Genomic DNA, 12,276 nt, shown 5'->3' on the forward strand with positions numbered 1-12,276 from the left:
TTTGAGAATAAGTTTTAGCAGATTCTCAACTGAGCACTTGTATGTTATGGCTGGTTGACGGATCTCAGCGCTGTGTTTTGTAGTCTTGTTCCCGGAGTCCCCCTGCGCTGCAGATGTTACCGTTTACCTTCCTCTAACACACCTGACTCACCACCTAATTAACAGCTCCATCCAGACTTTAAAAGTGGAGCTTTGATAGCATCCAGACTCTAAAACGTATTGGGTAGTGGAAATCCAAAGCAAATGCTGGATCATGTTAAAAAGGCCTTAAAAGTCTTAGGAGATTGAGAGAGAGATTGAGAGAGAGAGAGAGAGAGAGAGAGAGAGAGAGAGAGAGAAATTGAGAGATGAAGAGAAAGACAGATAAAAATAGAGATAGAGAAAGAGAGAGAGAAATTGAGAGATGAAGAGAAAGACAGATAAAGATAGAGAGAGAGAGATTGAAAGAGTAAGAGAGAGAGAAAAATTAAGAGATGATGAAAATGACAGAGAGATGAAGAGAGAAAAAGAGAGAGAGAGACAAATCGAGAGAGAAAGAGAGAGAGAGAGACAGAAAGAGAAAGAGAGAGAGAGAGAAAGAGAACGAGAGTGAGGGAAGTTTTCAATGTTTGGAGGGATAGTGAGTCTACCATCTACCCACCCAGACAGAGCGTGACCAGTTGTGCTCTCTCGGACTCCGGCTGCTGATGTCAAGCAGCATGCTCCAGGATTCAAACTAGAGGTCCTTGGATCATAGTGACAGCACCATATAGTCTACAGGCATCCTGTTGATTGTTTAGAGCCCACTATATATCTTTTTTTAGTTTTTTTTTTAAATCTATAGTCTTTAATTTAATATAGTTAATAGCCCTTAGTCTGTATCATGCTCAGCTATAAAGCTACACTGTAAAAGAAGCTCACCTTTAATTAAAGCCCATATGTCACAAAGCAGGCCAGGTCAACATAAGCAAGAAGGCTGAGGCTGAGGCATCGCTTAGCACCGTAAAAAAACCCAGCCTTGAAGTGCATTATAGAGAGATCAAAAAGAGGAAACAAAGAGTCACCGGCGCTCCTGAGGGGCTTCCGGGTCTTCAGCAGAATCACATCCCGCTCACATGGGAGAAGAGGGACAAAATGTGCATTTTGAAGGACAGTTTTGTGGCTGAAATGCCTGTGGGAAAAGCCGCGTCCTCAAAGAACCTCTTTTTAAATGCTCTGCTGGTAGGACGGCTCCTCTACAGGCGTTTGGACGGCCTGCTGCTCTTCAAAGGTTGGCGAAGACTTCGCTTTGACCCATTTGTGGTCTAAATGCAAAGCCGGAGCTGCAGCACTATTCTCTGCCGTAACTTTCTGTGACCTGCATGTAATGTAATGCGATGCGCTCCTGGACTGGACTATTTATGTTGAGAAAAAAAAAAGGTCTCAAATGTTCTGTCCTAGCCGAGCTCTCTGACTCTGGTACGGGTGTTCATATTTGCTGCATTATTTAAGATCTGGAGGAAGGGATGGAGGTTCTTCAAGAGTCATTTTTCCTTGGAGGGACATTGTGACTTGAAAGGTTTTATTATTCCACATGTCTACAAAGGTTTTCATTGATTTTTCATGCTTGTATTAAGACCCTGGGCCCTATTGTACATCTTGCACAAGGCGCGTTGCGATGCTCGTTGCTATCTTAGACCTTGTCAACAGTCTATTTTCACGCCTTGCGTGAAAGTTTAGGAATAGTTTTGGTCTAGAAGTGAGGTGTGTTCAGGTAAATTTCTGACATGTTGGCGGTGAAAAAAAACAAGTGCGCCACTGACCTTTTAAAACCCTGACAACAGTCAACAGTCAGCCGACTTTTCAGAGTCAGAGCTCACCTTGCTCTTAAAGGGAATGGCCCATGGTGCACTGATTGGTTTATTGTTGACGTTGCGCCCAAAACACAGCAATGATTAAATAATAGAATTAGTACATGAATTTTGTACATTTTGAGACGAACAAGGTGTATTTTTTGCGCCCTCACAATACCAAAGACACAGCAACAGGCCCAAAATCAAGATGCAATGCGCAATTGAATGGTGTGCTATAGATTGCTAAAATAGGGCCCCATGACTTCTATTATGGTCTATTATAGTTGCTGTGAAGTACTAGCTGCGTGTTCAGGGTCAGATGTGGGCATGTATTGGAGATGCCAGATAGCATGCTGGCTAATCTAGCACTATCAATACTCACAACTTTCTTCCAAGTTTAATTTTGAATTTATTTTATTTCATTTTAAACTGAACCAGAGTTAACACTGGGCTGAATGGGTCTTTTGTAATATGTACAATGCATTCGGACCACAAAGTCTTTACTGTAAATGTTATAAATACTGTATTATGCCATTTAAAGAAACTATTCCTCAACATGAAATAGTTCTCAATAGTTTTAACCATATCACTTTAAGTATCTTCTTCTCTATGGTTTGAAGCCAAAAACCCAAACCCCACCAAAATCTAATGTTCTTCTTCAAACACCAAACAAACCCAAGCATTGGGTCATACACTCTTAATTTCTTACATTCTTCTAGAGTACCACCTCACCAATTCTGTAATGCCCCAATCAGTTTAGTCAGAAACTTGGTTGTTCATGTAATTAGCTTTCTCTGTGTTGATTAATCTATCTTCCAAAACCCCACTAAGAGCATCCTCACCTTGGTGGTTTTGACTTTGTTGCCAGTGCTGCAGGACCAGCCGGTGAGGTCCGGCAGAACTTTACATTCCTCGCCATCTAGACACGGATGCATCTGGCACCACCATTTCTGCACAACGATGGAGGCTGGAGGGAAGAGAGAGAATCAGACAAAAAGTTAGACATACAGACAGACAGACAGACAGACAGATACTTTAACAGAAGGATGCTCCTGAGGAAGACCTTTCAAGAAAAGTCTCACAGGTGTACTACACAAAGCTTTTTCAATGTCGACACAATTATGATTTTATTTTTATTTTTTTTCCCTTATGAACAATACAACAAATATAGTGAATATAAGCAGCAGGTAAATAACAACCGTGCAGAGAAAGTAAAAAAAAAAAGACTTATAATAGGTACTTATTTTCCCAACTGATTTTACTGTATATTTTATACATTTTGGGTTCAATGGTTTAGCCCTTAGAACCCCAATGAAACAAATTGCGTCAAAAATCATGCATTGTTTGTAAATCTAAATTACTCAGGAATGTATCAAAGCACCAACACGATTCATACACCGTGACAAACAGGGAACCCTATTGTTTCTAAAAATAGCACTGACCTCTCACTGAACCGAGGTGTTTTTGAGAAATCTACTGTGAAATACAACTAAAAAATAGCCTTAAACTCATACTTCCATATTTCCATGCTATATTCTTAAATTAGAACCCCATTTATTGCCTTAAAAGACCATAATCCATGTGTTTACTTTCACTCTGACATCATTGTTGGCGCTGATTTATTAAAAAAAAAAAATATATATATATATATATATATATATATATATATATATATATATATATATATATAAATAAGAAATAAATATCGCTAAGATTATTTTTTTTTTAGCCAACAATATTTACTTCTAGTGCTTCTAAAATATTTATGAGGTATTAAATCAAGTAATGTTTGGATAAACCCAGTAGTGTCCAGAGAAACAGCTTAAAAACTACCAGATGCGGAAATATAACAAAAATGTATAAATAAATAAATAAATTTGCCTGGTGCTGCTCATGTATTGTCACAGTATCTACCATCATCAAAATCTTTATAATCCATAATAACTAATATACACTCTAATCTAACTATTACTAAAAAGAAGACTCTTGTAGCATTTTGATTAAAACATGATCAATTCCATGAAGATTTACATATTCCTAAAGCATTTACATCTCAAATGATGACATTTATGAGCAGCTCAATGTCTGTCTTCTGGTACAAAGAAAAATAATAGCATGTGGCTACAGCATGTCTCCTAACATAACCGTGTTATAAAAAATGAAATGGGAACTGACAAAAATGGAGAAAAAAAAAAAAACACACCAAAATAGTTTGGGGTTTAAAGGGTTAATGATGACCCTCAAATGAACTATTGAACGTCTTTCTCACTGCCATGCCACCAACACACTTATCCTCAGAGCTCTCACTTGATGTTTTACCTCAAGAAAATAATCAGTGAAAGATGACATCAGTTATTCAATGGGAGCAGAAGAACACACGAAAACCCACATCAAGAAAACAACTAGAGAATTGAAAGAAAAAGAACCCCAGCAGATCCTGAGGTGAGAGTTTCCGAGCTGACTTCCGAGCTGACTACCTCAGACACCCAGGCTCTGTGTAAACTATACCTACTGTATGCTTGCATTTAATATCAGGCCAACCTTCTACAGTGTTTGAACACTGCGGCAAATTCCCTCTTCACTCTTCCTACACATCAAAAAAGACCAGCTATAGCAATAACACAGCTCTTCATATGAGAGTCTGTACTGCTTTACTCAGTCTGTGATAAGCTACAGTCTGCAGTAGGGCCTTTTTTTGGTTTTACAATTTTTTTTCCTATTTTCTCCCTAAGTTACAAATATCCAACCCAATTATTCAACCCGTATATTAGGACTCCCTCTATCACTAGTGATGCCCCACACTGTAAGCCCAAATAAGTTGAATTTACTTAAAACATTTGAGGAAACCGGTTGATTACTTAAAATTGTTAAGTAATGGGTAATGATATCTTAAGTTAGCGTGACTTAGAACATCAAGTTATTACAACTAAAGGAAAAGTTTATTTAACTTTTTTTATTTTTGTTATACTGTAAGACCGGATAAGTTGAGTTTACTCAACTTTTATAAGGCTGTTTGCTCAATTTTTTTACGTAATGAGCAATGAAAACTTGAGTTAACATAAAAAAAAGAATCACTACACACTGATGTTGAGTGTCTGTCAGAAACTTTTGGACACACCCAGTATGCTAATAGATTCTGACAGAACCAATGGAAAAGAAGCTGCCAATGGCAACAGACTAAACTCAAATTACAAGTTTTATATTACGAGTATTATTAGTTGGTTATTATAGGTATTATAAGTTGGTTCAACTCAAAGATCTCAGTTTGAGTGTTTATGTGCCCACAAATGTTCAGCTAACTCAAAATAGTTGAGTAATGTTTATATCCAATATCCAATTTTATGTAAAAGAGACTTAAATCATTTGAGTTCAAACAACGTATGGGTTTACAGTGCAACAGCAGGAGGGTGAAGACTAGCACATGCCTCCTCAGATACATGTAAATTTTATTACTGAATAGCATCACAGCGCTAACGCTCGGAGTAAAGTGCAGCGACTCGGTTCTTATACACCAGCTCACAGACGCAGGATTGTGCTGATCCACATCACCCTTTGGAGTGATGAGGGGAAATAGAGCGCCATCTACTGTACCCAACCAGAGAGAGCAAGACCGATTGTGCTCTCTCAGGGCTCTGGTAGCTGATGGCAAGCTGCATGACCAGGATTCAAACTGGCCATCTCTCTTGATTATCGTGGCAGCGCTTTAGACCACTGGTCCACTCAGAGACCTGACCCTTTAAGAAGTTTGAACTCCAACAATGTTATAACAAATCACATGTGTTGGCCATAGTATAGACCTCTAAACTACAGTCACTAGATATGCTTCCACTTAAGGAAACGCTCAAGATTAGTTTGATCATTTAAAACAAAACCAGAACCGGATTTCTGCTCTTAAAGAACAAATGAAAGTCCTCTCTCTCTCTCTCTCTCTCTCTCTCTGTTAGAAAAGTAAAGGACAACTTCTTCTGACATTTTAAGGCAAATAGCTTCCGCTTCCACATGAATACAAATGGCTGGTTTTAAGACTGAAACGGGATTCCGGCGGCGAACCTGGCAAACCAGCGCGAGTTCCCGGTGTTTGTTTATGATCTATCCGAGAGAACAGACTGTTCATTCTGAAGCTGAGGAGAAGATCCAGAAATATGTTCTTGTGGAAATACTGGAAATATTGATGAGCTGTTACACTGGCAGTGAGACACTCGGGCGGTTTTGCATTCTGATGCTTCTTTCACTGCTGGCAGCTTTTTGCAGATTCTGTGCACAGAAGAAGAAGTGCGAAGAAGCTGCCAGCGGACCTGAGAGCAGTTTTGCACGCGCGGGCAATCAAAAAGAGCAGCTCCAACGGTTTGATTTAATCATCATTAATAAACGCCAAAAAACGAGGGAAATAGAAAACTAAGGAGACGATTTCTGAGTTTTGTTAAACGTCCTAAAACATTTAATAGCATATTATTCCAAAAAAAAAAGTTACACTGATGTAACCATTCCCATGATAGTATATGCTAACATGCTAACAACGTTAGCAGTTAACAGTTTTACAAAACAAGTGCAGATGTCATGACTACGTGACTATACTACAGGGGTTGGACAATGAAACTAAAACACCTGTCATTTTAGTGTGGGAATTTTGCACATTGCATCAGTAAGAGCGTGAAGAGTGTGAAGGTTCAATTAGCAGGGTAAGAGCACAGTTTTGCTCATAATACTGCAATGCACACAACATTATGGGTGACATACCAGAGTTCAAAACAGGACACATTGTTGGTGCACGTCTTGCTGGCGCATCTGTGACCAAGACAGCAAGTCTTTGTGATGCATCAAGAGCCACGGTATCCAGGGTAATGTCAGCATACCACCAAGAAGGACCAATCACATCCAACAGGATTAACTGTGGACGCTGTAAGAGGAAGCTGTCTGAAAGGGATGCTCGGGTGCTAACCCGGATTGTATCAAAAAACATAAAACCACGGCTGATCAAATCACGGCTGAATTCAATCTGCACCTCAACTCTCCTGTTTCCACCAGAACTGTCCGTCACCACAATAAATTATTGTGGTCTAAAACCAGGTGTTTCAGTTCCATTGTCCAACCCATGTGTGTGGTTGCTGTTGTATTCCAGGTGATTTCTATGGTGTTGCTAGCTTGTTGCTAAGGTACAGTAAATGATTGTTAGGTGACTAACAATGCTTGCTAGATGTGTGCTATATATATAGTGTTGCAGGACGATTGCAATGGTATTTCAGGTGGTTCCCATGGTGATGTTAAGCGGTTGCTAGGGTGTTGTTAGATAAGTTGCACTGAATTATTTTTTTTTGTTTTGATAAAAAAAAGCTCACTATTTGAATCACCACTGCTTTACCATTATCATGGCCCTAACAGAAGTGATCTACATAATGTTGCCCAAAGGCAACACATTATTTTATTTTTTTTACTAAACTCAAAACAAGAAACTAAGAGTATATAGTAAAATATATAAATATACTTTTTTATTAACATATTCTTGCACTTGTATGCCTCATTATATTATACAATTTTGTACAGTTTGTTGCCTGAGGGCAACAGCATGCCATAAAGGGTTTTTAGGCCTCACAAAGACTCACTATGACTATTTATCTCTATAAATATGTAATAAATTGTGTATAGGGGTCAGTTTTGTTAAAAAATAAAGCAGAGAGAGACTAAAATGATCTAAATCTTGTTGTCTTTAGTTAAAAACTGAATGTCTGAAGAGTCACCTTCATGAAGGAGCTGTATTACAGTGTTTTATGTTTTGGAGGATGGTTCACTCGCTGCGCTTCCCAAGCAAACATCAACTATTCCTAAAGTGAGACGACAGAACAAAGGAAGCCTCGCTTAGCAAAGTCACCTTCTTTCCTCTAACTAAAAAACTGACCCACATTCACCACCTCATTTCTCTCTCTCTCTCTCTTTCTCTCTCTCTCTCTATCTCTGTCTCTCTATATAACTCTTCTCTCTCTGTGTCTCTTTTTCACTCTCTATTCCTTCCCCTCTCTTTCTACCTATCTCTCTCTTTATAACTCTTCTCTCTCTATCTTTGACTTCTCTCTTTCTGTCTCTATTTGACTCTCTATTTCTCTCCCTCTCTCTTTCCATACCTATTCTCTCTATCTTTAACTCTTCTCTCTGTCTCCTTTTCACTCTTTCCCACTCTCTCTCTCTCTCTATCTATTACAGTTTCTCTTTTACAATCTATTTTTTCGATCTCTTTCTTCCTATCTCGCTCTTTTCTCTTTCTTTATAACTCTCCCGCTCCTTTGACTCTTCTCTCTTCCTGTCTCTCTTTGACTCTCTACTTCTTTCCCTCTTTTTCTACCTCTCTCTCTCTCTACCTGTAAAACTATTCTCTCTGTCTATCTTTAACTTTTCTCTCTCTCTCTGTCTCTCTCTCTGTGTCTCTTTTTCACTCTATTCCTTTCCCTCTCTTTCTATCTCTCTCTTTTCTCTCTCTTTATAACTCTTCTCTCTCTATCTTTGACTCTTCTCTCTTTCTGTCTCTCTCTATTTGACTCTCTATTTCTCTCCCTCTCTCTTTCTATACCAATTCTCTCTATCTTTAACTCTCCTCTCTGTCTCTTTTTCACTCTATTTTTTCGATCTCTTTCTTCCTATCGCACTCTTTTCTCTTTCTTTATAACTCTCGCGCTCCTTTGACTCTTCTCTCTCTTTCTTTCCCTCTTTTACTACCTCTCTCTCTCTCTTTCTGTAAAACTATTCTCTCTGTCTATCTCTTTCACTCTATTTCTCTTTCACCCTTTTTCTACCCCTCTTCCTCTCTCTATGACTCTTCTCTGTATTTTTAACTCCTCTCTCTCTCTCTGACTCTCTTACACATTTCTTTTACCCCCCCTCTCTCTCTCTCTCTCCCTCTCTCTCTCTAGCTCTCTCTATCTCTATCTTTCTACATAACTCTTCTCTCTCTGTCTCTTTTTCACTCTCTATTCCTTCCCTCTCTTTCTACCTATCTCTTTTTTTCTCTCTCTTTATAACTCTTCTCTCTCTATCTTTGACTCTTCTCTCTTTCTGTCTCTATTTGACTCTCTATCTCTCTCCCTCTCTCCTATTCTTTAACTCTTTTCTCTGTCTCTTTTTCACTCTATTTTTTCGATCTCTTACTTCCTATCTCGCTCTTTTCTCTTTCTTTATAACTCTCTCGCTCCTTTGACTCTTCTCTCTTCCTGTCTCTCTTTGACTCTCTATTTCTTTCCCTCTTTTTCTACCTCTCTCTGTCTTTCTGTAAAACTATTCTCTCTGTCTATCTTTAACTTTTCTCTCTCTCTGTCTCTTTCACTCTATATCTCTTTTGCCCTTTTTTATCTCTCTTCCTCTATCTCTAAAACTCTTCTCTTACTCTCTGTCTCTTTTTCATTCTCTATTTCTTTCAGTCTCTTTATATCTATCTTTTCTTTTCTCTCTTTATAACTCTTCTCTCTTTCTGTCTCACTTTGACCCTATTTCTGTTTCACTGTTTTTCAACCTCTTTCTCTCTATAAAACTTTTGTCTCTCTGTCTTTCTTTCAGTCTCTATTTCTCTTTCACTGTCTTTTTACATCTCTCTCTCTCTCTCTTTAAAACTCTTTCCTCTCTATATAACTCTTCTCTCTTTCTCTCTGTCTCTTGTACATTCCTTATTACATTTACTCTCTTTTTTCTCTCTCTTTATAACTCTTTTCTCTTTCTGTCTCTCTTTGTCTCATTATTTCTCTTTACTCTCTTTAAAACTCTTCTCTCTCTATCTATAACTCTTTTCTCTTTCTTTCTATCTCTTTTTCACTTTCTATTTCTTTCAGTGTCTTTATACCTCTCTTTTTTCTCTCTCTTTATAACTCTTGTCTTTTTCTGTCTCTTTGTCTCACTATTTTTCTTTCGCTCTCTATTTACCGCTCTCTCTCTCTCTCTAAAACTCTTCTCTCTCTGTCTCTTTCACTCTCTGTTTCTCTTTCAACCTCTTTCTATCTCTCTTTCTCTCTCTCTTTAAAACTCTTTTCTCTATATATAACTGTACTATATATAACTATATATAAATTCGCTATTTCTTTCACTCTCTTTTTTCTCTCTCTATACCTCTTTTCTCCTTCTGTCTCTCTTTGTCTCACTATTTCTCTTTCACTCTCCTTTTACCTCTCTCTCTCATTTTTATATGGCACTCTATAGAGTAAATAATTCCGTAATGCATCCTGTGTGGATGATGGGTGTGTGTGTGTGGGTGTGTTGATGTGTGTGTGGGTGTGTTGATGTGTGTGTGGCTGTGTGTGGCTTTGTGTGTTTGTTTGTGTGGTGGGGGGTTTTCTCCATCACTCCTTCACTAACCCAGTTCAGTCCAGTCAACCAATTAAGCCCATCTGAAGAGGTGAGATCTGAGAGGGTCTCATAAAGAGCCGATCATCGGCTTCTGCTCTCCCGCAATGAGCAGAGTGATGAAATCCACTACTGACCGACTTCAAGAGGAATTACACACCAAACACACCCCTCACACAGCAGCAGGGGGCCAGAGAGAGAGAGAGAGAGAGAGTGATAGGGAGAGATAAGGAGAGAGAGAGAGTGATAGGGAGAGATAGGGAGAGAGAGAGAGAGAGAGAGAAATAGGGAGAGAGAGAGTGATAGGGAGAGAGAGAGAGTGATAGGGAGAGATAAGGAGAGAGAGAGAGTGATAGGGAGAGATAGAGAGAGTGATAGAGAGAGAGAGAGAGAGCGATAGGGAGAGAGTGATAGGGATAGATAGGGAGAGAGAGATAGTGATAGGGAGTGATAGAGAGAGATAGGGAGAGAGAGAGAGTGATAGAGAGAGATAGAGAGAGATAGGGAGAGAGAGAGTGATAGGGAGAGAGAGAGAGAGCGATAGGGAGAGAGAGAGTGATAGGGAGAGATAGAGAGAGATAGGGAGAGAGAGAGAGTGATAGAGAGAGATAGAGAGTGATAGGGAGAGAGAGAGTGATAGGGAGAGATAGGCAGAGAGAGAGTGATAGGGAGTGATAGAGAGAGATAGGGAGAGAGAGAGAGTGATAGGGAGAGATAGAGAGAGAGAGAGTGATAGGGAGTGATAGAGAGAGAGAGAGTGATAGGGAGTGATAGAGAGAGAGAGAGTGATAGAGAGAGATAGGGAGCGAGAGAGAGTGATAGAGAGATAGGGAGAGAGAGTGATAGGGAGAGAAAGAGAGTGATAGGGAAAGATAGACAGAGTGATAGAGAGAGAGAGATAGGGAGAGAGAGAGAGAGCGATAGGGAGAGAGAGAGAGAAAGAGAGATGAGGATAAAGAAAGTAGCCTTTAGATAAGTAAAGAGACAGAGCATTAGAGAGAGATAGAATAATTGTAGAGAAAGGGAAAAAGAAATATAATTAGAGGGAGGGAGAGAGAGAGAAGAGTAAACACAGAAAGCAGGAAATAAAGAAAGAAAGAAAGAAAGAAAGAAAGATAGAAGACAGAGAGAGATCTGCTTACGTAACTGCCATTATAAACATAAAATTATAATCCGCAGATGACATCAATGATCTGTGCATGTACTGTATGAGTGTGTGTGTGAGTGTGTGTGTGAGTGTGTGTGTGTGTGTGTGTGTTTGTTATGATGTATGACTGCACTCTCTCTGTTTAAGTGGCTCTAGAGCTCAATGGCCGTGTAATTGGCCTTAATATAAAAGTGCAGAGTCTCATGCATATTGAGGAACGTAGTTAAATAATAAAATAATCCACGTGTTCACGTGATCCTGCGTGACTGCATGTTTTTAAGCACATGCCCACCATACACACTATATAGCCGTGTCCTAAATACATAAATCATACAGGGGAGACAAGAAACAAGAGGAGAGAAAAGAAGTACAGAGAAATACAGAGAAAATAAGGAAAGAAAAGAGAAATGAAGAAAAAAAAATGATGTGAAAAAAGAGGGGAAAAGAGAAGAGAAAAGAAGAGAAGAGAAGCAATTTGATAAGAAATGAGAAAGAGAAATAAGAAAAAAAGGAGAACAAATATGGAAAGAGAATAAACAAGAAGAATAGAGAAGAGAAAAAAAAAAAGAAGAACACCGAATGGAGAAGAACAAAATAGAACAGAACAGAAGAGATGATGCAAGATGAAAAAGAAGAAAGAAGTAGATATCAGATTAAAAGTATGTGAAAGAAGATAAAAAACAAGAAGGGAAAAAGACCGACAAAAGAAAAGAAGAAGAGAAAAGAGAAGAAAATTATTAAAAGGAATGAAAATGGGCATAATAAGAAGAAGAGAAAGAGCAAGAAGGAGAGAAGAAAAATTACAGCAAATGTGTAGAGAAGAGATGAGAAGAGAAAAAGAAGTAACAAAAAAAGGACGGTCAATGAGAAAAAGAAATAAGCAAAGAGAAGAAGACAAGAGAAGAGAAGACAAGAGAAGAAGAGAAGAGAAAAGAAGAGAAAAGAAGAGAAGAGGAGAAGAGAAGAGAAAAGAAGAGGAGAGAAAAGAAGAGAAGAGGAGAA

General features: G+C 38.7%; 1 protein-coding gene and 1 long non-coding RNA gene across 2 annotated transcripts in view; both read right to left on the reverse strand.

Annotated features, from left to right (window-relative positions):
* Positions 1 to 12,276, reverse strand: part of LOC125787359 (uncharacterized) — a 759,343-nt gene that overhangs the window by 694,581 nt on the left and 52,486 nt on the right. The gene's annotated exons all lie outside the window — the stretch shown is intronic.
* Positions 1 to 12,276, reverse strand: part of tafa4b (TAFA chemokine like family member 4b) — a 52,879-nt gene that overhangs the window by 4,940 nt on the left and 35,663 nt on the right. The window contains exon 4 of the mRNA XM_022682858.2: positions 2,654 to 2,778. Within this exon, the coding sequence (XP_022538579.1) occupies positions 2,654 to 2,778 (125 nt within the window). The remainder of the gene's footprint in view (positions 1 to 2,653; positions 2,779 to 12,276) is intronic.

The sequence above is a fragment of the Astyanax mexicanus genome, chromosome 24 (genome assembly GCF_023375975.1).
Source record: "Astyanax mexicanus isolate ESR-SI-001 chromosome 24, AstMex3_surface, whole genome shotgun sequence".
In the NCBI taxonomy this organism is placed as follows: Eukaryota; Metazoa; Chordata; class Actinopteri; order Characiformes; family Acestrorhamphidae; genus Astyanax; species Astyanax mexicanus.